The 27073-nt window shown below is 38.6% G+C and overlaps 4 protein-coding genes and 1 non-coding gene across 5 annotated transcripts; 2 read left to right on the top strand and 3 right to left on the bottom strand.

Annotated features, from left to right (window-relative positions):
- Positions 1-150: 150 nt before the first annotated feature.
- On the bottom strand, positions 151-9844 carry elapor1 (endosome-lysosome associated apoptosis and autophagy regulator 1). Its single transcript, XM_033969017.2, has 22 exons — positions 9713-9844; positions 7732-7852; positions 7188-7368; positions 6748-6895; positions 6591-6671; positions 6344-6446; positions 6119-6268; positions 5879-5967; positions 5352-5529; positions 5087-5215; positions 4910-5000; positions 4668-4764; positions 4447-4584; positions 3635-3898; positions 2893-3066; positions 2666-2819; positions 2366-2459; positions 2173-2274; positions 1541-1667; positions 1273-1451; positions 813-978; positions 151-717 (listed from the first exon to the last, which is right to left on the bottom strand). Exons 1-22 carry the CDS (start codon positions 9797-9799, stop codon positions 637-639), a joined length of 2934 nt encoding a protein of 977 aa, XP_033824908.1. The 5' UTR covers positions 9800-9844; the 3' UTR covers positions 151-636.
- A 485-nt stretch (positions 9845-10329) lies between these two features.
- cfap276 (cilia and flagella associated protein 276) lies at positions 10330-11059 on the top strand. The gene is made up of 4 exons (XM_055222759.1): positions 10330-10447; positions 10589-10722; positions 10759-10893; positions 10963-11059. Exons 1-4 carry the CDS (start codon positions 10367-10369, stop codon positions 11057-11059), a joined length of 447 nt encoding a protein of 148 aa, XP_055078734.1. The 5' UTR covers positions 10330-10366.
- Positions 11060-11485: 426 nt separating this feature from the next.
- On the bottom strand, positions 11486-20167 carry smc5 (structural maintenance of chromosomes 5). The gene is made up of 24 exons (XM_033969602.2): positions 19894-20167; positions 19503-19644; positions 19388-19440; positions 19139-19301; positions 18528-18662; positions 18311-18451; positions 18072-18233; positions 17699-17770; positions 17366-17621; positions 17140-17294; positions 16944-17057; positions 16782-16876; positions 16569-16701; positions 16322-16495; positions 15736-15905; positions 15552-15675; positions 15349-15471; positions 13390-13515; positions 12986-13081; positions 12702-12806; positions 12479-12598; positions 12224-12403; positions 12056-12151; positions 11486-11834 (listed from the first exon to the last, which is right to left on the bottom strand). The coding sequence occupies exons 1-24, from the start codon at positions 20043-20045 to the stop codon at positions 11700-11702; spliced, it is 3222 nt and encodes a 1073-aa protein (XP_033825493.1). The 5' UTR covers positions 20046-20167; the 3' UTR covers positions 11486-11699.
- A 64-nt stretch (positions 20168-20231) lies between these two features.
- On the top strand, positions 20232-26232 carry zgc:195245 (uncharacterized protein LOC565483 homolog). The gene is made up of 8 exons (XM_055222956.1): positions 20232-20554; positions 20662-20732; positions 20808-20939; positions 21028-21086; positions 24621-24648; positions 25194-25323; positions 25408-25552; positions 26056-26232. The coding sequence occupies exons 1-8, from the start codon at positions 20358-20360 to the stop codon at positions 26155-26157; spliced, it is 864 nt and encodes a 287-aa protein (XP_055078931.1). The 5' UTR covers positions 20232-20357; the 3' UTR covers positions 26158-26232.
- On the bottom strand, positions 22142-22528 carry LOC117374201 (small Cajal body-specific RNA 2). The gene has a single exon (XR_004541628.1). It is a non-coding gene; the product is annotated as a small Cajal body-specific RNA 2 (non-coding RNA).
- Positions 26233-27073: the final 841 nt, after the last annotated feature.

Below are 27073 nucleotides of genomic sequence, written 5' to 3' on the forward strand. Positions count from 1 at the left end.
ATATATATATATATATATATATATATATATATATATATATATATATATATATATATATATATATATATAAAGGAACACATACATTCATACATACATACATACATACATACACATACACATCTCAATAATAATACATCAATAGCTCCAATAACTTTGGCAAAATTGTTAAGTATTTAATAATGAAGCAACTGACACAATATTGGCATTGCTCAGAAAATATCAAAGTTAAAAATTATACAGCATGTAACAGTCAAAAGATAGAATCTGCAATAAAACCATAACATCTCTTTTGGTTTTAAAAGGCACTTTCTAGAGCAGTCAGTTTTCTACCCTCAATGTGGAGCATTGGTATTAATTCAGGACACAAATCCTAAACAGTGGTTTATGTAACACTAGGCTAATATAATTGTAGTACCACCATAATGAATGAATAAAATACAAACTTTTTCAGCACTTTTACCAAGTAAGTTCAAGTGGGTCAGCTTGGTCTCAGTTTGTCATGATAAACTAGTATAACTGGTGTTGACAATCTGGTTAACTGACAACAAAAGGCATTCAAGACATACTTTGGTGTTGTGGAAGATGAACACTTGTGTCCATCACAATCTAACATGTTTTCCATGTGAAACCACTGAGTTAGTCGTCATCTGAGTCCTCCCCTTTTTGCAAAAGCGAAGAAGATTTAAGTGGAACTGAATCAAACCCATCCACCGTCCTCTGAAAAGTACAATAATAACATGGTCAATATCTTCTGTCATCTATTGTCTCATAGTATCATTGTGTCTTCGTGATCTTCAAACAGAGACTTATACCTCATATCTGAAAGACTTGATTTTGGTGAAGAGGGATTTCTTGGTGAGGTCAATGTAGTCATCCTCTGCATCCTCTCCTTCCATTATGGCACAGCTATCCGCAGTAGGTAGTTCACACTCTTTGCCTCCAGAGCTCATCATTAGCTTGGAGTATTTGTATTCAAGTCTGCCAGAACACAAAGATGAGAATAAAAATACATTATTTTTGTCATGTTACAAACCAAAGAAAGACATCACATGGTCATAACTAATTAACTAAAAATCAGTAATGGTAAGCAATTGAATTTACTCCTATCTTCTTTTGGTTAAAGGTAAACTAACTTTTCTGGTGGGGTGTCCACTACCGGCTTTTCTCCATGGTCCAACATTTAATTTATTTGCTAGGCAAAGCACTAACATCCTTTATAATCAAGCTGAGAGCACAAATCAGGAAAGTTAAATGTAAATGTAAACATCTCACTTGCGAGTCCTCTTCCAGAAATAGCAGCTGATGCAGATGAGGAGAAGAGCGGAGACAGTTCCTGTGGAGACACCAAACTTCAGCCAAAAGTCCAGACTGACACAGGCAGAGATCAGCTGCTCCGGGAGGGGCTCACCACCGAAGCACTGAAGAGGCTGCTGCCACACAAATGTGGTTTTCTGAAACATACACACAAATACACAGTTATCGCATCCAAGTGAGGATGATGAATGATTCAACTGTGGAAACGTGGATATTTTGCTCGCACCTGTATTCCTTGTACACAAGCACTGACTATCTCTCTGTAGTGGTTCTTGGTGCAGAGCGGACATGCATTCTGACTTTCCCAAAGGAAGTGGAAAGTACAGCCGTCACATGTGCCCTCCGAACAGTTACTGCACAAGAAAACAAAATATGACATAACATAATTTCAAAATGTACATATATTTCAGTTTCAATTTAATTTAAGGGGTGTCCTTTGTTTTAATTGTTAAATAATAATATCATTTTGGCTCAGTGACAGTGACAGTGAGGGGGCTATCAGTTAAAACATTTAATTGAATTGACCCCACAAGAGTTACAATGGCTTATTTACATGAATCAATATACTAAGAATGACAAAACATTTCTATTATTAACTACTAATACATTTTACACTAACTACTAATACACTTCTATAGGGTTAACTTTTGACATAATATTATGCATTTCAATTAATCTTTATTTTGAATGTGATTATCATTTTTTTCCATAATCAAGTAGTCCTAGTTTTGACTTTTTGTTGTGTAGCTGTAACTGTAACTATGTGATCAGTAGAAGGTTAATCAGTCTCTTTGTGAGTAAATTAGATATTATTTACATTGACAATTATGTGACCTGCTTTAAAGCTCATCCTGTTACCTTGGTGTGGTGATCCGGTCCTTTGCGCTCACTGTGGGGTTGCATCTCATCCGGACTGTGGCAGCTCTGCCCTGTTTGCACGCCTGAGTTTTGTCAGAGGACCTGAAGACAACAAGATGTACAATAGGTTAAAAAAAAAAAAAATGGTCTTGGAACCAAAACATACGTCACATAAACAGAAAGTGCTACATACCTATAGTAGAAGATGACATCTGGCAATGTGGATGTGGAGGGGAATAACCCAGCTGGAGATGAGATACCGTTCAGTGAAGTCTCTGTGGTGACACCTGAAGAATCACAACAAAACCTCAGAGCACAAATTTTAAACTATTGTGAACTCAGCCATCTATTACACATCTCTTGTTCCATGATTTAGAAATGTGAACTTAAACCTTAACAAGCAATTGGGTCCTGACGGAGCAAGCACTGTTTAAATACTATGTCACTTGTTTATTTTTCAGCACCTGTTAACAAGAGGTCACTAAATACATACCAGTTAGTGTGTCTCCAACGACAACTGGCTGGGAGGACACTACAGTCTGGCCCCTGATGTCGGAGGGAACCACAGTCGACTGACAAATGTATCCTTTGACCTCCTTCTTCACACTCTCGGTTACATTGTCCACACAAGTTGCCAGTACTCTTCCCTGAAATACCCAACTCAGTATTTAACATAATTGTCATACATTTTACCATACAAACATGACTCCAGTGTCTCACCTCAGTGCCACACAGCGCCAGGTTAAAATGCTGGAAATATCTCAGGCCTTTAGTGGTGAATCGAGCGTTGTTGTGAAAACTGGTCACATTGGAGAGAGCAGAGAAATGGTAATGCAACGGTCCTTGTTGACTTTGGATTTTCAGGTGGCATTCACTGAGACAAGCGGAGTATTCCTGAGGAAAGAAAAATAGATTATAGACAATAAATGCCCATTATGAGACACAAACATACTGTGGTGTTCTGGCATAAGGAATTTCTTTTGGTTGTTTATTTACTGGACAAAAGGGCTACTGTAGGCCCTAACCCATGCCAAAACAAGAGCAAAACAACAGCGGGCTCAACTCCTAGAGCCAGACTCCCAAAACAGACCCGTAACTGACAAATAGAACCTTCATATCAACTTCTCGACATAGCAACCAAGTGTCGCATACAAAAGTAGTTACATTAACAACAACAGGTAAACAGTTACAAGAACAACAAAAGGTGTCAACTCCGAGCTAAACACAAAATATTAGATCATTACAATATTAAAAACTGCATATTAAATTATTGTATTATAATAAAGCATTTGGTTTATGCAATGTAAGATCCTTTTTTTCATTTTGCACATACATTTTATGCCATTTCCTCAGTATGAGCAATAATTATTTTGTATTCGTATCAGCCAATAAACAAGACTTGTTGGGCTTACATAATGGATGACCATATTTACAATACTAATTTGAATAACTTCTCTTTTACCGTGTTCCTCTTGGTGTTGGGTCCACAGGGCACACATGCGGCCTCCCCCACTGCCTGCTCTGCTCTGACGATTGTATTTGGGGGGCAGCTCTTGCACACCCCTGTCTCACCCACCATGTAGTGTCCAGGGGGACAGGGGACACAGCCCGAACTGCTTTCAGTTGCAACCAGAGGGCAGTGGCGGCACTGAGAGGCAACACCCCCAATGACATTAGTGATGTGGATGGAGTAAATCTTGGCTACATCAGCACTATACTTTCTCGTCTGAAAAACAGGAGTTACATTTATAGAATAGACTAAAAACCAAAACATAAACATGTGCTTAGAGCAGACAAGTCATAACAGCCAGTACTTTAGTATAGAGTAAAACATTTGAGCAACTATATTTATATTGATTTTTTTTAAATTCACAACAAGCACCAATTTTACCACATTCCAAAACACAGTCAAAGAGACAGAGTGCCCTCTAGTGTCCAGGCATGATTCTAACTACAGTAAAGCTACTGTTAGTCACCATCCTGTACATGATGCAATGCAATGCAAAGTCTGGCAATGTTCTTTTTAATTAAATTTGATTGCATGTAATTACAATTAAAAAATCAGTTCAGATTTATTTTTACTTAAAATTATATAAATAGATAGATATGACTTTATTGTCCCAGATGGCCATTTGTTTCAACAGATGTCATGACGTTTTAGACATTTCAATTAAATTTCAAATGACCACAGACAATTAATAAAGAACATTAGTCAGTGAGCTTGTTTGAACGTGATATTTTGAAATATCACTTTATAATATGCTTCATACTTACCAAAGAATATTCCCTAGTGCGTTGAAATGCCCAGGTAAAGCTCTTGGTTTTATTTCCTTGAATTACAAATGAATAGGACTGTTTGTTGTTGGTTCCTTTCCACTGCTCCACAACATCACTATTCCACTGACTATAGCCCTGCAATCAACAGGCATTCAGCAAATCAGCACACATTTTAGTCTGGAGTAATTAGAAAAACAAAACAACAGGTTCTTGCTTACCGCTTGGAAGAAAAGTCTGCAGTCTGCGGTACACCTGGTCTCAAAGACGAATGTGATCCGAGCAAGTTGACTGTTTTTGGAGACCGACTGTGGCAACCTGCATGCAAACTTGATACGATATAGGCTCACTAAAATTCTTATAAATGTCATGCATCCTGACACCACTATCCCTTTGGTTTCATCTATTAGAATCCATCCAGATCTTTAACAGAAAATCCATCTATAGCTGATTCTGTTCTCACCTATATCCAGGGACATTAAGAGTAAGCATGAGGAAATCTGTGTCCTCTTCTGCAGGAGTTGTGTAGATGTATTCCCCCGCCACTTCCCAAGCTGTAATAAAAACAAAAATAAATTACTTAAAATGTGAATTAATAAATGTAATAGATAGAATACTTGATGAGTTTAACATTTCCGACCTGTGCTGTGCTCAGGGTCATTGAACGAGCTGCGGAAAGTTGAGCTTTTCATATTTTTGGGAATTGTGTTCCACCATTTGTACTCGTAGCCAACCAGTGGCTCTGTACCTGCTGGACACTTGTCACAAACTGTAAAAAAAAAAAAAAGAAAGCCAGATTAAAATAAACTAACTCAGATTTGTGCAATACCGAAAGATAGATTTTATTTATTATTAATTAAGCTTGTGTATGAAATATTTTTAACATAATAAATGTATCTTTGCACCTGTCCCGTTGGAATAGAAGCCTTGTTGGCAGGGCTCACAGGTTGAGGAGTTAGTGACATAAAATCCCGGGTTACAGGGGGGACATGTTTGTTTGTCTCCAGATGCAAGCAGCTGAACGGCGCCCAGTACAGTCTCACTGCAGATCTTTGGCTCTATCCATTTATACATGAGCTGGGTCTGGGTCAGAAAACAGATTGTGAAAAGGACACCTGCAGTAGGGTTGTGGTGGACTCTGTATATTCAAAAAGGCTAATCCACACAACAGGTGGCTGCAACAGACAATTAGATGGTACTGTTGTTACTATTATGTAAGGTAAGGTGAAGAAATATGTCATGCACACCACTTGAATCTTATTTGGAAACAGACAGATTATATAACAGTTAAATTTAAAGCATGAAAGTGTTTGCTTTGTAGTCAATTTGACTTTAAAAAACTTTTTTCCAGTATGTCTAAATCCTTTCGATACACATTTATTCAATACTCTAACATAAACTGAAGTAATAACAGATGATTTGAGGCAGGTACCTTTCCCTCTGCGTCACATGGTGTGTGCGTGTAGAAGTAGTCACTGATGGTACAGGCAGGTCTGGGTTTGCATGTCCCTGAGCCGGCCTCTACAGAGTCACAGGAAACAGCCAGAGGGCACAGTAACACAAACACGTTAAGATTCAAGATAACGTACAGGTGATACACACATTATCCACATTTTAAGAGTACAGGTGAAAGTTGTTTGACTAGTTAATAATGTAAATATTGTCTCTGTACCTGTGTATGTGTCATTTTGACATGGGTGACAGACTGTGGCTCCTTTAGTGGAGAAAGAATCAGCTGGACATGGGGAGCACCGTGCAGCACCGGGCTTTGCACTGTATGTCCCAGGTTTACAGAGGAAACACTCTGACGTGTAAGACACTCCTGCAGAGAGAGGCAGTGATGAAATAAGTGCTGTTGACACCTCCTGTACTCAGTGTCTTAATATTAAATATTTACCAGAGATTCCAATGTTTTTGAGGAGCACAGGTTTGATCTCACTGTTCAGAGAATATCCTGTGGTTCTCCAATACAGCACATTGTTGCCTGTGCTCAGATCAACCTGCAAAAGCAAGAGAAACATGTAAGACCATGGAAATGCTTAGTTTTTAAAAATGTAATAATAAATCTATTTTTGCACATCACTGTAATCTTGACATATTGCTAAATATAGATACAATTAGAATTAACAAACTAACAAACTAACCATGTGTGTGCTCCAGTCATTTTCAGACACTTTCATCCACCTGCCGTCAGATTTGGTCGACTGACACTGGTCGTTCTGAACCTACACAGAAGGAAACAGAGAAATAATCATTCAGTTATTATAGTGCTTTTTAAATAAACTATGGTGCTATTCTTACAAAAAACTCAAAGTAGACGTTGTTGTCAGGGTACAAATACTCAAAGGTCAGTACTCCTGGTTTCTTGAGGTTCACACTGTAGGATAAAGTGGCAGTGCATTCATCTGTGTTAGAGGCGATGTATTCACCTTTTGGGGTCCAAGTTGAACTGAAAATAATATGGGCACACAGTTCAATTAGTATATCACAAGTATAATGCATTAATTACATTTTGCTATTAAAAAATACAATCAATTACAGGGAATAATACATATATTTATTGGCCATAGCAATTCCTTATACATAAGAGGACAGAATTACTCTGGCTCATAGGTTTTAATTTCACTTTAGGAAAATAAAAAATATCTGATCAAATGCAGATACTTTGACAGGCAAATGTTACAGTTTGAATATTGAATAGAATTATCTTCATTATTTTCATTCAGTTCTGTAATACCTACTTTGCACAGTTGACTTCGTCGTCATATTCCTCTGTGTTTTGGTGGAGGGTCACAAAGCCATGGGGCAAAGAGTCCCACTCATCAAAAGCAACTCCAGTCCCCAGAGAGTAGGTTCCAGGGGCGCATTTGTGACACTGCTGAGACTGCATGTCCAGAAACTCGCCTTCATTACAAGAAAAAGCTACAACAAAACAGTTACAGTAGTTAATTTTAGTGTCACAATTATTGTGAGAAGAAACATCAAAATCACATTGAAATGATTATTCACAATTATTGACGCCATGACCAAACAACAGTGAAATCCTTCATTCACTTTCATTCACATTGTCTAGATCATCATGCCCCCTAGTCTGTGATCAGCTGCGCTTTGCTGTACTGGATTCATAAAATATAAACTAGATCTTTTGGACATAAAATAAAGATCTGAGAAGATCTGTGGACAGATTGATAACAAACCATTTACTACTATTCTAATATTAAACACATAGGACTGTATTGTAATATTCTGAATTACTTATGTTGCGCTTGTAAACATGTGACTCACTGCATTGGGTGCCTTTGACGGGGTCAGGTAGTCTTGTGCACGTGTCCAGTTTGTTGGGCACAGCCACCCTCCAGCGCGCTCCCAGTATGTCACATTCTGTGTACTCAAAGTGATAGTCGGACTGCCAAGACAGACACAGGTGAGCAGTTCACACGGATATAGGTCATATTGAACACATTCACTTTCATGGAAGTATAAAACTGTTTAAAACATCACTAGTGGAATTTGGTGAAATGTCATCTTGCCTCCTACACAAACAAACCCAGTGCTAATATTTGCTCAACAGGCCTGTCTCACCTGTTGTTTTAATCTCATTTATCAGGAGGTAGTCAGGTAAGACTCCCTCTGTTGACTTAAGCTCCGGGTAAGACAAGCTGATTTGTCCATCCCTTAGATAAATACCTTATGTACTGTTTTGGATCAATTTTGCTAGAGTCGTAACAGTAGATACTCAAGGGGGCAGTTGGGGACAAACACAGTCCCACCCATAACATCTAGTTTGGGGCATCACATGATCATAATCTTGTTTAGCTGTGCCTTGCAGACTTGATTCTCAAGCTGTGTGCATACTTCAAAGTAATTAGGAGTTTTGTTTGCTGATAGCTTATTCTAGCTCTGAATCTATTGTTTGAGTAGTTAATATAGGGTGTACTCACTCTTGTAAACACACCTCATTAAAACTGAGACTAAACCTGGAAGTTAAAGGTGCACTAACTTTTCTGGCAGATGGTTCAGCACATGCTCATCGAGAAGTTATTATTGTTGTTGTATTATTGTTGTTGTTTGTTTGTATGTTTCACAATATGGAACTTGACTATCTCCATCCACAGAGATAAAATGGAGGAATGCAGGGACCACCAGGCCAAGTAACCCCCAAATTGGGCTACAGCAGACCCCTGCAGAGGGTGAGATTTTGTGTGTGTGTATATATATATATATATATATATATATATATATATATATATATATATATATATATACTGCCATATTACTTCATCACTGTAACTAACATTTTGTGAGATGTGGAACAGTCCAAATTTTTTGGGACATTTTCTTTCTCGACAGCTGGCTCGGATGCACCTGCCATTTCACCCCTGCATTAGGTGCACACACATGTTGGATTAATAGTTAACGAAACCCAACATTATCACCACTTGGCAATCCTCTATGTCTTTGTTTTCAGTTATAGCTGCTACATTAGCTCTACAGTCCCTGTTAATGTGTGTCTGGGTGAATTTTGTAAAAACACAACAGTTTGGAGATGGCCTTGTCCGCACTAATCAACTGTTTTAGATAAACATGAGGGAAACACAGCAACAGGACACGATGACCACGCGACTCACTTAACAAGATGCTCAGAGCTTACCTGAGATCCTTATCATAAACAATGTTTTCAACAAAGGCTTTTTAGCTTGTGTGTAGGAGCAAGCTTTTAGTAGTAATAAAAGTGACTGATAAGAGTGTGTTAGTCAAACTCAACTGTTCTTATGTAAAGGGACTGCTGCAAAAATGGAAACCTATTGCAAATTAGCCATAATTTGAAGTAAAAAGTGACATTCAGCATAACTGTGAAATCTGGGTAGGGCAACTGTCAAGTGATTTACTTTTATGTTTTTGATAATGCTTGCATAGCAGAAACTATTAAAACTTTACATAACAGCAACATAAGACATTTATTTTAACCCGTCTCACCAACTATTGCAAAATGATGACTGTTTTATTGTGAACTAGATAAGTTAGGCCCATTTTTTACATGGAAGATATAACTCAAGTACCAGTTGCTGCAAGACATTTGAAATAAAAGATTTACAAATTTTAGGTTTTAGGCTAAATAGGAAACATGAAATCCACGTATCTGGCCTTACACTACATTCAACATTTGTTAAGGTTTGGTTTATACATCTGCACACTGGTCTTGACTTGACTGACATGTAAAGTTTGTTAAGTTTGTCAATGAGAAAGTTGTGGTTTTATTCTTTACCTCTTTACAGATGGGCAGCTCGGCCTGGCTCCGCGCACACAGCAGCCATAGCAGCATTAGTCCCAGGTGAGAGGAGTCTGGGCGCATGGTGTCCTCGTGTAGGTGCTGAACTGATGGAGCAGTCGAGCAGTCACCTCTGTCAGGTGTAGGCCTCTGGGCGCAGGGCTCACGAGCTGTGGGCGGAGCCTCAGTGGCCATGATCAACCAATCACATCAGGGATCGTGCACTTTTGGAGCTGCTGCGGAGATGCTGTTCACACATGTTATAGTTTTGCAGAAATTAACTTTTTAATGGACTTAAACAGTTCATACAGCCATAAAAGACAAATAAATGTTAAATGCAATTTTTAAACCCATCAAACAAAAGCGAAAGTGGTCTCTTTTTTTTGCAATTAACCTATATATTACATAACAATGGAAATTATGAAATTATTACAGACATATTAATAAATGGACATTTATAAATACAAATAAATATACAAAAATACATATCGTCTTTTCTTTTTATTTTATTTGCGACATAAAATGTAGGTAATAGACGTTTTCACGTTCCTGTTACGTAGTGGCGCGTTGCTTAGTAACGCGTGTAAACATCCGGGAGTTAAGCGTGCGAATTTTCTGGAACATTTTCTGGTCAAAATTATTTGAACAAAGATGAGCTTGTCCAATCGGGACCCATATCCTTCACCAAAACTGGAAAATGACTCCACTTTGAGCGGATATAAGCCGCCGCAGGTGGGTCAAGTCCATTTAAACTTTATTTAAAACATGTACAAGTAGGCTAATAATAACTTTCATCAGCATCTAAAAACATTTTGAATATGAAGGGTATGTTTAGTTCACACATTTATTTTTATTTTATTTTTTTTGTTCCAGAAAGGAATCTTTAACAAACCGACCCACTTGGCGCAGATAGAAGAGCCGTGGAGCCGCCTTCATGGCTCTGCCACATGGTCCAGTTTTAGGAGGAGTGCCATGTTCCACGACCAGCAGGTACAGGAGACTTACCTGTGCACTTTAGAGCTCATTTTAGACCATTACTACAGATCTGTCATTCACTCCCAGGCCCCACGGGACAGCCTGGACTTTCAGCTGAAGACTGTCTATGATCACCACAGGGACTTCTTCTGGAGCAAGAACCAGATCTTATACCAGAAAGACACTGTGTGTGAGGATCACAGGTCAGTGCCGCATACAGACATCCTAACACATTTACAACTCTGTAAAATCATAATAAATCTCTATGGCAGGCACACTGAGAAGCAAAGTGACCAAGGGACAGCGCAGGACCAGGACATCAGACGATGGGTCTACCCAAAGAGGCGCTCCATTTATAGTGTCAAATAAAGGTGTTCTGCACCACATTCCTCAATTACTGGGAAAATAATGTGAATAGCATACATAATATATAGATTTTTTTTTTTTTTTTTTAAATAATGCTTCAAAACTTCTGAAAAGATTCACTTTCCAATACTGTCTTGAGGCATCTAGCTCTGTAGTATCAAGCTGTATCATTAACTTTACTATATTATGTGTGTATTTTCTTTTCAGCTCACTTAAGTTGTAGAGGATTGTGTCAGTCTCAGTATTTTATTTCTGAACTCAGTGTTTAATTGTATTGTAATAAAAAGGTCTTATTGGGCACTGTTGAGGCGTTGACACCTTAGCATTAGTATTTCATATTTCATGCAGTGTAAATTAAGCTAAAAACAATAGGTGCAAGCTTCAGATTGAAATTAACCTTAATAAACATAGTTTGAGTGCTGAAAAGTTTAGAAATCCACAAATATATTTTATTAAAGTAACCGCTGGGTGATTTTAAAAGCTCCCCCAAACATTTTAATAAAGACCAACAACAGAACAAGCAAAATAGTAGCTCTCAATCGTCAATAAGTTCTCCTCTTCTGTATACAAAATGTCTTTTAAAATACAGTAAAACTATTTTTAAAGTGAACTTGTGAACAATCTGATTTGAACTCAGAATAATTCAAACTCTAGCTTTTCTTGCAAGACCTCGTTTAATGAATGACTTTTCCTTCCACTCGGCTGGGGGGAGCATGTGGGCTCCATTATGGACAATCAGTATGGTCATCTCCTCAGCGTATTGTAGGTTCTGGAGCAGCTAAAGACAAGTACCACACATTTCTAATTAAATTACAATTAGAATAAAGTAAACATACAATTCAATCTGTATTATTGTACTGACACATCTAATCCAATTTACACTCAAAGTGCAGAGATTTCCAATAGATGACATACATCTGAATGAAATATTTACATGTATGGTATATTCATTAAAAACAATAAAACATTTTTATAAGTTTTTCTAAAGATTTCACTCACTTTGGGTGTAATGAAGAAGTACTGGGATGTAGTCCCTTTACATGCAGTCCGCACCACTATGTCAAAGACCCGTCTCTCGTTTGCTGGATCCATTCCCTGCAACAAGAACACACATTTTAATTAACATGTAAGTTAATGTGAATTATTACTGGTGCAAAATGTGTATACCTGGTTAATCTCATCGACCACTCTGAAGGGGCACCGGTTAAGCTCCTGTAGAGCCATGAGGTAGAGCATTGTGGAGACGCTGCGCTCCCCTCCACTCTGATGGTAGGCCGTTAGCTCATGGAGCTGCGTGCTGCTGTGAAACTTCACCCGAATCCTGATCCCGTACTTATCATAGTCTTCCTGAAAATAAAATGAAAACTATTATTGCTGACAGTGTTATTGTGTGAGTAACACTTAACCAGCACAATTGTATACCTCATTCTCGTAGTGCAGGTCGACCTCGCCAGCACACTGCATGGAACGGAAAAAGTCACTGAACTTGCCATTAATTTGTTCTACCAGGTTTTTCAGAGGGTTCAGCCAGCGCTCTTTAGCCTGAGATAGAATAGACGCTTGATAAATATGCGCTTATGCAGAAAAGGTCACTGTTAAGACAGAATGATGATGTACACAACAGAACAACAGTAAAAAGATGTACCTCTGATATGTTCTGTCTGTAATCAGACAAACCCCGGGTTTTATCTTCAAGTTCCTTCTCCAGATGTTTGATCTCCTGCTCCCGTCGGTTGTACTCATCTACAACCTTCAAACCACACAAACAATAGTAACACTTCACGTTTCACTCATTTTGACATACAAGCAACAAATTCTGGTCTATTCATGAAACAAACCGTTCGGTGTACGGGCAGTCTATAAATGTGAACCCAGAAGCTTCTTTACAGCAGGATATAACAAGAATCAAACACTACAGACATTTCTTACGTTTTCATTGAGTCCAGTAAAGCAATCAGCTCTGGATCTTTCTCCGTGCAGCATGGCATCAATCTCATCCACGGTGTCAGGCAATTTAGTAAAAGCCTGTTAAAACAAATTAAACAGCTAAAAAATTATAATTTTGCTATATACAGTTCAGTCCACGAGTTTTGTTATTTCGTGTGTAAAGTATTCAACATACAGTATAATTTATGTGGACTAAACGTGTAGACCTTCAACTTAAACAAACATGAACAAATAAAAGCCGAGTTTGCACTTTAAGCCTGCCTTGTTATATAGCTGTTGCTTGAATAATTTAATTAAAAGATGTGGTGAACAGTTAAAAAAAAAAAAAGGCCTGGTTATTGTTCTATTAGTAATGGCTGCAACTGTAGTTATTAAGCCTTACTAACATTGCGCAAGTCGTCCGGTAGAGATTGATCAGGCATCATCTGACAAATTTCTCTGGCTCTTTTCATCATCTCTTTGCACTGCTCGGTCAGCTGGACCTTCCTATGATCCAAGCGATTGCACTTTTGCTGCACAAAAAAAAAAAAAGCATTGGAATCAGATGAAAAGATAGTCACAGTCGTATATACCAGTGCCTAAAAAGTCTCCTGTTACAAGCCTCAATGACTAACGTCCTGTGGCCCTCACACTGGTGATCATGAAGTGCTTTGAGAGACTGGTCCTACGACATATCAAGGATTTTCTCCCAGCAGACTTTGACCCATACCAGTTTGCATATCGGGGCGAACAGATCCACAGAGGACGCTAATGCCACAGCTCTCCACTCAGCTCTGCTGTAGTTCTAGATGGCTCAGTGCCATGTGCGTATGCTCTTTGTGGATTACAGTTCAGCTTTTAACAAAATCATCCTGGACATTCTCATCACCAAACTGGATGCCCTTGGTTTCCCACTTCCTACATGCGCCTGGATTAAAGACTTTTTAACAAACCGACCCCAGACTGAGACTTGGTCCTCACCTCTCTCACACTCACATGCTGAGTACCAGCTCTCCACAGGGCTGTGTGTTGAGCCCCCTCCTGTACTGTCTCTACACATATGACTGCAGCCCGGCCAGTAACAGCAACCTCATTGTAAAGTTTGCTGATGATACAACCGTGGTCGGACTCATTTCAAAGGGTGACGAGACGGCCTACAGAGAGGAGGTCCTGAAGTTGGCTGCTTGGTGCTCGGAGAATAACCTTGCTCTGAATACCAAGAAAACCAAGAAAATCATCATCAACTTCAGGAGGCACAACACACACCTCGCTCCCCTCTACATCAACCAGAGGGTCCACACTTTCCGGTTTCTTGGTGTTCTCATCTCAGAAAACATATCCTGGACTGAGAACATAACAGCTATCACCAAGAAGGCTCAGCAGTGCCTACACTTCCTGAGGGTGCTCAAGAAATATGATTTGGACCCCAGCCTGCTGCTCACGTTCCATCGTGCGTCTATTGAGAGCCTGCTGACATACTGTATTACAGTCTGGTATGGCAGCTGTACCATGGCGGACAGAGAGAGGCTTCAGAGGGTGGTCAAGACAGCCCAAAAGATCATCGGCTGCCCTGTCCCCTCTCTGATGGATATTTACACCTCCCCCTGCTTCAGCAGGGCCAAAAACATTAAGGACAGCTCCCACCCTGGCTTCGATTTGTTTCACCTGCTGCCCTCGGGAAGGCACTACAGGGCCATTAAAGCAAGGACCACCAGACTCAAAAAAAGTTTTTTCCCAAGTGCCATAACCCTGTTGAATTCACGTATGCACTGACCTCCGACTTGTGCAATATTTAATATAGTGCAATATTTTTATTGAGTGCAATATTTAATATGGTGCAATATTTAATACAGTGCAATATGTCTGACTGAGTGCAATATCTAATACAGTGCAATATTTAATGTAGTGCAATATTTATCAGTGCAATAGCTAATATAGTGCAATACTTGTTCAGTGCAGTATGTGACTCTGCAGTATTTACTTGTAAATTTTGTTGAGAGTTGTAGTCTGGGGTGTTTTAAATGTTTTAATGTCTGGCACAAGCTATCTTAGTTATATTGTGTTGTAGTGTCCCATGTCTGTCTGTATTGGAGGGTGAGTTGTTTTTAATCTCGCTGTGCATGTGTACGGTGTTGTACATGTGTATAGTGACAATAAATGCATTCTATTCTATTCTATTCTATTCTATTCTATATAGCCTTTAGTATAATATCATGACAGTCATTACTGATTAAAAGCTACTTAATTACTACAAATGGCAACAGTGGATTCACACCATTGATTTAAAAATGATATTTTTCTCGTTTACCACAAGAGGGAGCTCATTCTATACATGTTATATGAAACGTTACTTGTTCACATCTTACCTCAGTGATTCTGAACTCAGAGGCTCCCTCTCTGTAGTTACTCTCCAGTTGTGTCTTCTCCGCCATTAGGCCCACTGTCTCCAAGATCAGGTAAACCTTTTCCAGTGTCAGTGTGGCTCTTTGCTTTATACACAAAAGCCGGTCATTAATCACTATTACCGTTATCTATGTCTTTCCTTGTCCTTTTTGAAGCATACTCATACCTTCATATGAGTGACCAAAGATGCAACAATGGACACTTTTTGAACATTGACTGCAGCAATTTTCTCTTTAGTTTCCTCTTCAATCTTCCGCAGGTCAATAGCACTGTTCTCCATCTGCCTTAAACTACACAAAGAACAATGAACAAAGATGTCATACATTACATTTTACATGCATTTAAATTACCTGTCCAGTTTGGTGCTGATTTTCTGCTCTAGTTGCCTCTTCTTTCCTTTTACTTCAGACAGCTGCTTCTTCTCAGCCAAGAGCTCATTGTCTTTACGATCTAATGCTGTGGCTTCTTTCTGCAGAGTCTTCTGTCGTTCATCAATCTCCTTCATCTTAGACTGACAAGTCTGTGCAAAAAAATATTTATTGCTGTTCTGTGTCTTTGACTATCCAGTAAAACAGTATATAAACATAATGTACCATCATCATCATTATGATTAATAATAATAATAATAGAAATAATAATACTAATCTCAAAGTATAACAATTGTTTTTTTGCTGAAAAACTGAAAAGCAGACTATTAGTATAGTAATGTATTAAATTGAAGGTTCATGTTGGTTTTGAAGATTGGTTTTGAAAAGGTGTCAGACTCCTTGTCAAAGCCCGATCTTGCACCAATGGCCTTATGCAAGACATTTCATCCACATTGCCCAGTATGAAAGCGGTGTGGGGGTGTGGGTGTGCGGGTGTGTGTGTGTGTGTGTGTGTGTGTGTTGGTTGGCGGGGTCAAGAAAGTAGGGTTAATTTATAATACTCTCTCACCCTCATTTGCTCCTCCAATTGTCGTTTTTCCTCAGCATCCACTGCTATGGTCAGATACTGAGACGGATTCAATGCAGTGTTACTAGTGCTGGTTTTGTTTGAATACACTGACTTTTTGACCTGATATCTCTCCTCCTTGGTGTACAACACTTTGATGTAAGGTTCCTCAATGATCTAAAAAGAAAATAGACAATAATTGTATGTATTTCATGATTGTTTTTTTTGTACTTTACAAAAAGACATTAACTGTTTTTATCATTGCTTTTGTCTGTTCATTGCCCACAGGGACATCATGGACTTTGTACTGATGACAAAGGTAACTCATGACTTCTTCAGGAGCATCAAACATTTCACGAAGGTAGGAAAAAAATCCAAACTGCCTGCAAGTAAAAAAAAAAAAAAAAGAACTACAACTTAATAAATGCAATTAAATACATAGTAATTCAAAACCATATCATACCTCAGTGACTCAATATTTCTGGATGGATTTTGATGAGAACGAGACTCTTCAGGGGCACAAATGGAGTTTACCCTCAAGTTCATTCTATCACGAACCTGAGAAATAATGAAATGTTATTGGCATTAATCAAATGCTGTGTCTTGCATGTATTTGTGGCTCTACCTCAGCCATAAACTTCTCCATGTCATCTTTTCTTTGGAAAACAAAGGCACGAAGGTCGTGGAAGGAGATGTGAGTTTCTACATACTTGGCATAGTTTGGGTCCCTCACATTGATCTGACAAAAAGATTGACTGATTGATTAGATAACTAAAAGGACTATAGCCATTCTCACTATTAGAATAGACACTATAACTTACCACAAGCATCATTGGCTCGTGAACATTTCCTCCAAACATCTGTTTGTGCTCTCTAAGCCACTGCAGAGCTGCAAAAGTGTCTTTGTGACGATTACGTAGTTTCTCCTCCTTAGCATTCATCATGTTATTCATGTCATTCAGCTTCTTCTCCAACACTATAAGTAAACATACAAATTATAGAGCTGTCTGACATCTGCTGAGTGCAGAGCAGCCAATGCAGTCTCACTTTTGTACTCAGAGTACAGGTTGTCCTTCTCCCTGCGCAGGTCTCCCTTCTCTCCTTCGATCTTGGCCCGCTCCACATGGATGCGCCTTAGCTCCACATTCACCTCATTGATCTTCGGGGTCAAATCGGGTTGATCCGACACTTTGGCCAGTTCTGCCTTCAGGTCGTCAATAGCCCGGCGTGTGTTACTGACCCTCTTCTGATGGTCCTCCACTTCTGTTTGTTTTATCTTAAGATTCTGTTTAATATCCTCAATCTAGGAGAAAAAGCATAGAATCTATTTAGTTAGATTTTTCTTTTGCATATTCAAACTCTCTAAAAAGGCCTTTTCACCTCTTTGTGTTTTCGGTCCAACTGATCTTGTTTTTGTTTGGATTTTGTCGAGGCATCTTTGATGTCAAGAGTCTGTAAAATATCAATACAAAAGACTTTTGACTTAAGGTTGTTCTAGGGAAGTTCATATAAATAATAAATAAATAAAACATAGATGTTGTCATTTCTCTTCTACAACTTAATGTAACAATGCAATGAGCTATACACCTTATTATGGCATTACATGTTTTCTAATGCAGCATTATGAAACTCCAAGTCTGATTTCATAAATTTTCAGAGCGACCATAATTATATTATTTGAAAGTATAATGATGGCTAACAACATTCAAATATTTCAATATAAATAATACAATATTTCTTAAGGTTTTCTGACCTTTTTTTTAATCTGTGCCTCTATTGGGTTCAGTTTATCTTCTATCTGTTGAATTCTTTTCCTCGTTGGAGCCTGTGCTTGTTTCAGTGTGTTCAAATGCCTTTTAGCCTCTTCCCGTTCTCTCTTCAGAACCTCCAGATCAGATCTGGCAGTTTCATATTCCTAAAAGAAACCACAATTCAAATATATACTATATTCTTAAGTATTCCATTTCTTCTATTTTGTTTTCATACACCTACCACCCAAGGCCTCTTTTTCTCCAGCAGCTCAATCACATCCAGATGCCTTTTCATCTCATAGTAGCGATTCACATCATGTTTGTTTCTCTCATTTCTCAACTTGGCCTTTTCGAGAAAGTTGGCTTTTTCTTTTACAACATTCTGATAAGCACATAATCAAAACAGAATGTTATGAAATCAACAAAAATGTCACCATTAAGCGTTGATGAAAGTTTACCTCCAACTCTTTTTCTTTGGTTCTGAAGTTTTTCAGCTCACAGTGGTATGTGTACATCTCTGGTGGACCCACTGATTTCTCTGTCGCCTCAAGTAGCTCATTCTTAGACATTTTGGCAAACTCTCCAACTTTTTCCTACAATGTAGAAGAAAAACAGAAGAATTAATGATGAGGAATTTCACATATTAATATAGGCAAAGTAAATGTTCTAGCAGCATACTAGTTGAAGTAAATTCACTTCCTGCTTCTGAAGAGTGCAGATGCAAAACTTGTTTGCTCCTGCTGCTTCCTTCTTTACTTTTTTAAATCATTTTACCCCTTCCAGTGCTGGAAGACTTGTTTAGTTATGATTTTCTTAAGTAAACCAAGACTTTTAAACCATTTTTACATTTTTTAGCTAAATCTCTAATGAGTCAGCGACATGTCCAGGGATAGAAACCAAAGGAATTCTTTCAGTGAACCCTGTCTGAACTATCAACAACAAATTAATGAGCTACAAGCATGGATATTTGTTTTAGAATCTGAAAAAGGACTTCACCGGACGTTCCCTGTGACTTCCAGTGGTAAGCACCCCACAGTTACTTTCAGAGACAGTTAATCTTTAAATTTACCTGTGGTAGAAACTGACAAAGGTTGCTGACTTGGATGCGTAGGGACTTGACTTCCTCTTCCACAGTTTTCTGATTGCTGTGTCTACCATTGATCGTCCACAAAGACTGATTGTTTTCTACATGAATCTCTCTATTAATTACAATGTTGCCACTGCTTTTGAATCTGTAAAATAGTTTGTAGTGTGAGTATTTTGTGTTGATTGAAGTATACATTACAATTGATAGAGAAATTAAACGGGTAAACTTAACAGTTCGATCTCGATGGATCCTTTGGGACATCCTCGCTTGACATACAGTCCTACCTAATAGAAAAGCAGTATTTACAGATCAAAAAGTTCTAACCAAAAGAACCTGGCATGTGTACCTTGTCTCCTCTGCCCAACACAGCGGTCCTTCCGGCCAGACCCAAGCAAATGGCACACACGATACTGGATTTGCCAGTGCCATTGGCTCCAACAATCATGTTTAGGTTTGGTCCAGGGTAAACCACACAGAAGTCATATGTTCTGTACATTACAATGCATAAGACATTAATTATCCATTCACAGAAAACATAGTTGTACATTATAATAAAAAGAGTTGATGTTTTTGGCTGTCAACAGAAAAGCATGGTCAGTCTGGCAGCTAATGTAATAGCATCATTCTTTAAAACTACGATTTTGTATTTAAATGCATCTTGTACGTATTCTGATATAGCTTAGTTTGAGGCTAGTAAAAGTGCCAGTTTTCAGTTACTCACGTTATTGTTAACTTACAGGAAGTTTTTCATTGTGATGCGGACTATAGATCCTTCCACGAAGCGTTTGTCTCCTTCGGACCGATTTTCAGCAACACATGAACTAACACCAGACGTCTGTGAACTGCTGTTGGCATGACTGAGCCTTTTCTTTTTGGGCGGTTCAGCCATCTGTCAAAGAAATTCGTATTTAGAAGCAGTTTCCTTTCGTATAAATTGTGCCAAACATAGCCAAACGTTCCGCGCCTGCCAGATTTGTTGCTGCTTCCTGATTGGCTAGAGGAGAGACACGTGACGTTAACAAATAATATCGCGAGAATTGTTGTGAAACGTGATCACCAAAGGAAGCGAGCTTGTCTTAGCCAGGCTTTTCGGGTGAGCTTGCTCGATTGAACCCATATGTTTAATATTCAGTGTTTATTCATTTTTCTTGCTAATTAAGTCATTTTAATTATTTTCTTAACAACCAGTTGAAGTGGGAAAATGGCGAGTGACTTGACACCGTTTCTCTCGCATGCAACTGACCGATCAAGGGCCTCTTACTTTACTCACAAGGAGAAACTTATTATTTTAGAAAACTTTGAAAACTATAAAGACGTTTTTAGGACTAAAGCAAATACTGCTGTTGCAAGTAAAGCCAGAGAGGAATGCTGGAAGAAAATAGCTGAATGTGTAAATTCGTAAGTAAATTCAAATGAAAAAGAACAGAATTTTGAGGTAAAATTGCTGGGGGAAAAAATATCAAATAAACAATTATAAAAACTAATTTACCATATTTTCTTTTTAGTTCAGGAAGTAGCAATGTACCAAGGACGTGGAGACAAATTAAGACCAAATACAAGAACCTACTCCAATCTGGTAATCTATGGATATGAATTATTTTTGTTGATAAAAATTACTATATAATCCTGTTGATTTTTGATATTTTTATAGCACACCGGAGACATAAGAGGCAGATTCGAGAAGCAAACCAAACTAATCAAGATGCACAGGTTTTGGAGGCACTACAGGGAGGTGTCCAATCACATCCTGCTTTTCATAGCCCACAGGAGGTCTTTGTTCAGGGTTAGGACAATTTGATTAATTATTTAAAAAAAATGTTTTGGTTTTTTTTGGCACCTTTGCTTTAACAGAATAATTTTTTTGCATTCAGTTGACGGGAATACAATGGTTGTAATGGAACCCCACAACCTTGTGTCTCCACAGACAGAGGTAAAGGGCTATAATTGTTTTGGGGTTTTCTTCAAAATAAGACCTTTCAAACATTATACTTGTTTAGATTAATAAGGGTGACACAATCTTCAAATCTCTCTTCCCTGAGATGCCTCCTGGGGTAAATAAAGCAATTTATAAAACAAAGCTTTTAATATGTACTTGATTGTAAATGGTTAGGAGATCGTTTCACAGGAAACTGAAAATGTACAGACTCCAAACTTGCCTGAGGCCTCAACACCTAGATCTGATGAGCAATCGGTAATTTTCTGTGGGCAAAATATGTTTATGTGCCTTTAACGCTTTGGTCATTAAGGTCCATTTCCCTTCTTGGTACAGGTTGAAACAGAGTCTTTAAGAGCTCTTCAAAAGAAAAATATTGAGCTTGATAATATTAAAAAAGAACTGGAAATCCATAAACTTCGACTAGAAATTGAAAAGTTGGAATATGAGAAAAAGGTAGAGTACGATTCATTCCCCCTCAAAGAACTATACAGTATGATTTAACTTTAATCTGTGTTTTCGCAGATGAGGCAGCCGTTGGAATGAGTTGAAACCATTTCAGTTTTTGTGTTCTGTGAAATTGTTTGAGTGCATGTTATTGATACATAAAACCTAAAAAAAAAAAAAAAAAGTGGCCGTCAAAATGTTTATTGAAGTTGATTGAAAATTGCACTAGTCACAACATGTTAGCAGGTTTGATCACTTTTAAGACAGCCAAAAATAATATAGGTTGTCTATTAATAATATAAAAATTATAACTACATAAAGACAGTGTTAAGAAAGTCTGAGTTGTGTCTCAGGTTTCAGTTATCTACAAAATGCCCGGTCTATCTCAGTTGTTATTCCACAACTTGCCTGTAGGGGGTCTCTAAAGCCAACTGAATGGACAACATTGATGAGATTCGACATTTTACTGTGTGGCAAAGTAATACCCTTTTCCTCAGGACAGCCCAAGTTAAAACAAGCAACTCCCTTAAATCCTCGCTAACTTGGGGCAGCTCCTGGGCTAATGCTAAAAACAATGTAGTACGTCTTTGTTTGGGCAATTGTGGAAAGATCAGAATCGCCTCTATACTCATTGTCCCACAGTGTATCCAGGGATAAACCCAAGAACACACCGAGGACTAGTATATCTGATCAATTCATCACTTCTAACCACAGCTTAAGCGTGGAGAAGCTCTAAAAGACGCGCTGCTGTACATTGCCGTCGATGGCTACAGAGCGTTTGTTCTTATCATTTCTGACCCAAGCAGAGCCAAACTCGGGTCAAATCAAATAAGATCAGTGTGTAGGTTTTTAAAGAAGACATTCATTCACGCACTCACCCAGAAACACACACGCAAAGCTCATTTACTCACTCAAACACTCGAACGAACAAACGTACGCACACAACTCACAACCCACTCAGCAACTGTGGAGGCGCGCTTCCGGGTTTGCTTTTAAAGACACCGGCGCAAAGGATCATGGGAAAAATAAAGCCAGCGGATGATGACTCCCTCTTCTGGTTGTATAGGGTAATGCAGTCTCTCTCTAGCACACAGTACTATGTAATGACTATTAATTAGAACAAGACCCAGATGTAGCCTTTTAGTTTTTCATCATTTCGAAATGGGTGTATATGGGAATAATTGACACAGTACTTGGTTGGAAGTGACAATAATAACACCCAAATATTTAGCAATTGGATAAAACATAAATACATTTCAAACTGGCATTGACAGTAGTAGAACAAAGGCAGAATTTAAGGTTTGTTGGTCTTGACAAAGGTATCCCCATGGCCTGCTGTATCTAGCGTGATGAGAGCACTGCAGCTCAGAGCCAACGTGACCTGCAACCTGAGAAACCCAACACGGACCACATATCACAAAAGCACTTTCCAACTTCTATAAAATGCAGCAAGCACAGCATCCAGCCAAGTCCATACTAAAATTACTTGGACAAATCACACATCTTCCAGTTTTCTGTCTGCCTGGTGTCACTTGCCCCAGTGGTAAGGGAGACTTGCAAGTTTGTTAAGAAGCATTTGTGTCAGCGACAATTAACTAATCTAGTGTCCTGTGTCCTGCAGGGGGCTGTAAGGTAATCTTGAATGGCGTAACAAGATTTCAGCTTCTACTATCACTACTGACTACTGTTGCACACGCTCCTGTGCAAAGTGAACATGGAGGGCTAGGATCCTTAACAACAACCTAAGAACCATGCTGAGCTGAGATCCTACAGAGGAAACAATAAGAAAATGTGACTTCTTCTCAAATGGACTAGGGACTGGAGACCAAGCGTGGACCTCTGCCATGGAGGGAGGAAATGCAAAAAAAGTGAGTATGTTTTTAGTGCAGGGGAATAGGAGGGCAGTGTATGGTCTGGAAGCCATCTGTTGCAGGTTTGGGTGACTCTTTAATGTAGCAGAGCAGATTGTAAACGCAGCGTTGCTTGTGTTGGAAATTTGACTCCAAATCTATAAGCTATACTCTACTAATGTAGCACCATGAACCTGACCCCATTATAGACTTCCAGGAATAGCATTTTATACTCGCAGACAATTGAGAGGTCATATATATTATAAAGCTACTTTCATGTATGAGATTCAATTAAAGGCATAGTACTGTTGTAATCAAATGCATGTTTTGACAGATATGGCATTATTAGATCACATTGTAGGGCTGAAATCTCTGAGACATATCATTGCTATTGTCACTGTGTACTGATCGCCTTTGATTACTCTTTAAATTCCAGATAAAATGTCTGTGGGAACAATAGTATCATAACAATATTGGTTAAGACAACACTACAACATGTAACAATATTAAATCAAATAGATGCACTACAATGCAAATTTAACACTGTGAGGTAAATGAAATCAAAGATGCTAATAATAGACAGGTTACCGAGTATTTTGCACTACAATAAATAGCTTTTATCGGAAAAGGGCTGAGTCTGTGCCAGGGCAGCCTGTCTGCAGGGGAGAGGATCTGAGGGCTTAAAAGAGTGTTTTAAACTGGCTCCCAAATTACACAAAATAATCCATACATTTTGACAGGTGACTAATTGATGCAGCACTGAACATGAAGGATTTGAAGTTGTTATCAGATGAAGGTTGCAGTAGCAGTGGTCTCCCATCTGTTCCCTGTTTAATGCAAGTCTCCACTCCAGCTTATCTGGTTTCACTTTGTAGGCAGATATCTGTTTCAAGACCATGTCAAAGGTACTCGTCTCAGTTACTAATCTTATTGTTATACTGGGCAATTGTTGTGAGGACTTTGTATGATTTTGGATAGAAAGTACCACACAAAGGAAAATAAATAAAGTCCGGTGTCTACTGCCATCTGCCAAAAGCCTGAGTGGAATTACATCATCTTTGTGTTCCAAGTACACAAAAGATGCTTAAGGAAGGCACCAGGCACTCTCCCTTTCACTGCTTATCTGATAATATCCTCCGTTAATAGAGATGAATGCTATAGTAGAAGTGTTTGGTAAATATTTTTGCCACACAAATGTTAAAGTTGTTCTAATAAATCTTTTTTCTTTCTCTAGAAAGTTGGATATGGGAGTAACAAAAAAGGTGGGTTGCATAGAATTATGCACAATCGTGTCAATTGTCGCCGCTTTAACTTGTGGAGGATAAGGATGCTTTTTGGTAGTTAAAATACAAATACAGGCTTGGTTTTTATAGTGTTTCCTGTTGCAAGTCTTGTTTTCATTCAAACACAATTACTGTACATGATCTAATAAAAGCAGCAGCAATTTGTACCAAAGGAGTAGTCCCAGTTTGGGACTATATGGAAGCCTAATCAAAGCAAAAGTTAGATTTTTAATTACATTGGTGGTGGCTATGTATTATGCACAAATAGGGCTTATGACTTGCAGGGCTGAATCCAATAAATATCAGTTTTCATAAGTCACATTCAGGACCTGTCTGACACTGTGTCCATCAATATTACAAGTCCAATCTTACTAAGTGATATAATGGCTGCCACAAGCCACATTTGGCATAGAGTCAAGATGTTCATTTCTTTTCATCCAGTTGCTATGCAGTTCCTGCGGACATATGCAAGGGTAACATCCGCATCCTTCAACTATAATGGTATACCATTTGCACTCTCTTAGATGCATGCCAACCAGCTCTGATTCGTCAGGTCACAGCGGACAACAACGAGATTTCACAGCCCAATAAACTAAATGGCTCTGTTGCAGATTTCCAAAATTTGCACCGAGAACTTCTCCTTGGCCATAAACGGTATTATAAAGTCCATAAGATACTAACATACAATAATATGTACAGGTATTGGCATAATAATGTAAAAGGGGATGTGTCGAACAGGGGGCTTCTGTTTGGAGTGAAGCCGGAGCTGAAGAGGGTCATGGAGCAGAGGAGGGGGAAGATCCACAAAGAAGAAGAGCAGGCTCGACTGGGGCCCTCAGACCTGGAGACAGAGCTCCGCAAAAGACAGCAAAAACTCAAGGAGGTCAGCAACGCAGCACATGTTAAATCTAAGTCTATCTAAGCTGGATCTGGTGAGCCTCAAAGGAGAATGAGAATGTGGTGACCACTGATGAAGTTTTACCCTATTATATATTATTACTACACTTAATTGATTGATTGATTTAGTTTATTATTGTGTCTTGCATACAAAGAATGCCGAGCCCTTTAATGGGCTTATAAGACACCATTAACAAAAATACAATAGTTCAGACGTGTGATACAACAGAAAACAACAATAAACTCATTTAAACAAACTCATTTGCCGCTTCTTCCAGGCTTTACATAGAAATGATGCCAACTTATAAATATTAGAATTAAACAACCATTTCATCTTGCTGTCATCATCACACCAGAACATTTCAGGGCATTGGGTGAATATTTCATCAAATGTTATTATATTGAACTGGGTTTATTGATAAATGTAACTAATTATGGCATTAAACGTATACTTTTGCTAAATGGATTTATCTTGTTTGTTTTTTCCAGTATGAACTTGAGGAGATGAAGCAGCAAGAAAACCAGGAGAAGATCCCAGAATTTGTTCGAGTGAAAGACAATCTGAGGCGAACACAGATGTTAGACCAGTGAGGCGTTGAGGCACCTTCACCACAGTGGCCCTACTGTTGTAGCACCAGAGCTGCAGGACTACTGCTTTCTGCAGATGTAGAGATCAGTTTTTTATGAAAAAACTTTCTTAGCCCTGAGCATGCCTCGATAAAGACCATTCAATATAATAAACACCTGTTGTATATACACTGGGCTTACCTCAAAAACATTTCTCTTTTCAGTTGTGTCTTGATTTGTACTTTAATTCACAATATCATTTCATACTAAATTCTTTCAAAGAAAGCATCCATCCTAAGCCTTTTTAACAATTGTGTCGGACCAGGAAATGAATGTCTTTTTGTCCTTGTCTTCTGTCAAGAAATATTTGCTTCAGAGATCATTTTTGTAACAATAATTGTACTATTAAATGTTAATTGATAAAGCAACATGATGAAGTCCTAAAATAGGACATATTTTTATACATTGCTTGGCCTAGTGTTGTTTATTTCTGTGCAGACTTTGGCCCATGCCAGTGCCCATGTGTGGTGGAAATAAAGACTTTAAGGTTTGCATAGGTGCATTGTTTTGCTGGGCACTATTCAAATTGTCCTGCACTGATTTGCATGCACTTACTTTCACCGGGGGACGTGCACACAGTTCTTTCACATGGCAGTGGGACTCTGTTTAATTAGCTGATCTTTTCATTCCATCACGGGACGGGGCGAGGAGCAGGGGAAAGCAGGGACCATCTGGAGCAAGCCTTTCAGAGTGTGCAGGACCATAATGCCCAAGGGCCCGGTTAAAGCTCCACACGCATTTGGGAAAGTCAGTGAAGCCACCTGCTCTGAGCCAAAGTGTGGGCACCGGGCAGGTTATTTCACCACCACACAGGACCATGTAAAAAGACATAAGAATGAAAAGACAATCAAACAATAAGTCACAATTCAAACACCTGCTG

This window comes from Periophthalmus magnuspinnatus, chromosome 7 (assembly GCF_009829125.3).
Source record: "Periophthalmus magnuspinnatus isolate fPerMag1 chromosome 7, fPerMag1.2.pri, whole genome shotgun sequence".
Lineage (NCBI taxonomy): Eukaryota > Metazoa > Chordata > Actinopteri > Gobiiformes > Gobiidae > Periophthalmus > Periophthalmus magnuspinnatus.

What these genes read in the sequence shown, in the direction of transcription:
- elapor1 (XM_033969017.2), bottom strand. Translation starts at nt 9,799, where the DNA reads ATGCGCCCAGACTCCTCTCACCTGGGACTAATGCTGCTATGGCTGCTG. An exon ending in CGTTGGAGACACACTAACTG is followed by an intron (nt 2,460 to 2,665) that starts GTATGTATTTAG and finishes GTGATTCTTCAG; the next exon opens with GTGTCACCACAGAGACTTCA. An exon ending in CTTGTGTACAAGGAATACAG is followed by an intron (nt 1,452 to 1,540) that starts GTGCGAGCAAAA and finishes TGTATGTTTCAG; the next exon opens with AAAACCACATTTGTGTGGCA.
- cfap276 (XM_055222759.1), top strand. Translation starts at nt 10,367, where the DNA reads ATGAGCTTGTCCAATCGGGACCCATATCCTTCACCAAAACTGGAAAAT. An exon ending in CAGGTACAGGAGACTTACCT is followed by an intron (nt 10,723 to 10,758) that starts GTGCACTTTAGA and finishes CCATTACTACAG; the next exon opens with ATCTGTCATTCACTCCCAGG. An exon ending in ACTGTGTGTGAGGATCACAG is followed by an intron (nt 10,894 to 10,962) that starts GTCAGTGCCGCA and finishes TCTCTATGGCAG; the next exon opens with GCACACTGAGAAGCAAAGTG.
- smc5 (XM_033969602.2), bottom strand. Translation starts at nt 20,045, where the DNA reads ATGGCTGAACCGCCCAAAAAGAAAAGGCTCAGTCATGCCAACAGCAGT. An exon ending in GGATCCATCGAGATCGAACT is followed by an intron (nt 19,302 to 19,387) that starts GTTAAGTTTACC and finishes ACTATTTTACAG; the next exon opens with ATTCAAAAGCAGTGGCAACA. An exon ending in CAAAAGCAATGATAAAAACA is followed by an intron (nt 16,496 to 16,568) that starts GTTAATGTCTTT and finishes TTTTCTTTTTAG; the next exon opens with ATCATTGAGGAACCTTACAT.
- zgc:195245 (XM_055222956.1), top strand. Translation starts at nt 20,358, where the DNA reads ATGGCGAGTGACTTGACACCGTTTCTCTCGCATGCAACTGACCGATCA. An exon ending in TTGTGTCTCCACAGACAGAG is followed by an intron (nt 21,087 to 24,620) that starts GTAAAGGGCTAT and finishes TTCTTTCTCTAG; the next exon opens with AAAGTTGGATATGGGAGTAA. An exon ending in ATATGGGAGTAACAAAAAAG is followed by an intron (nt 24,649 to 25,193) that starts GTGGGTTGCATA and finishes GCACTCTCTTAG; the next exon opens with ATGCATGCCAACCAGCTCTG.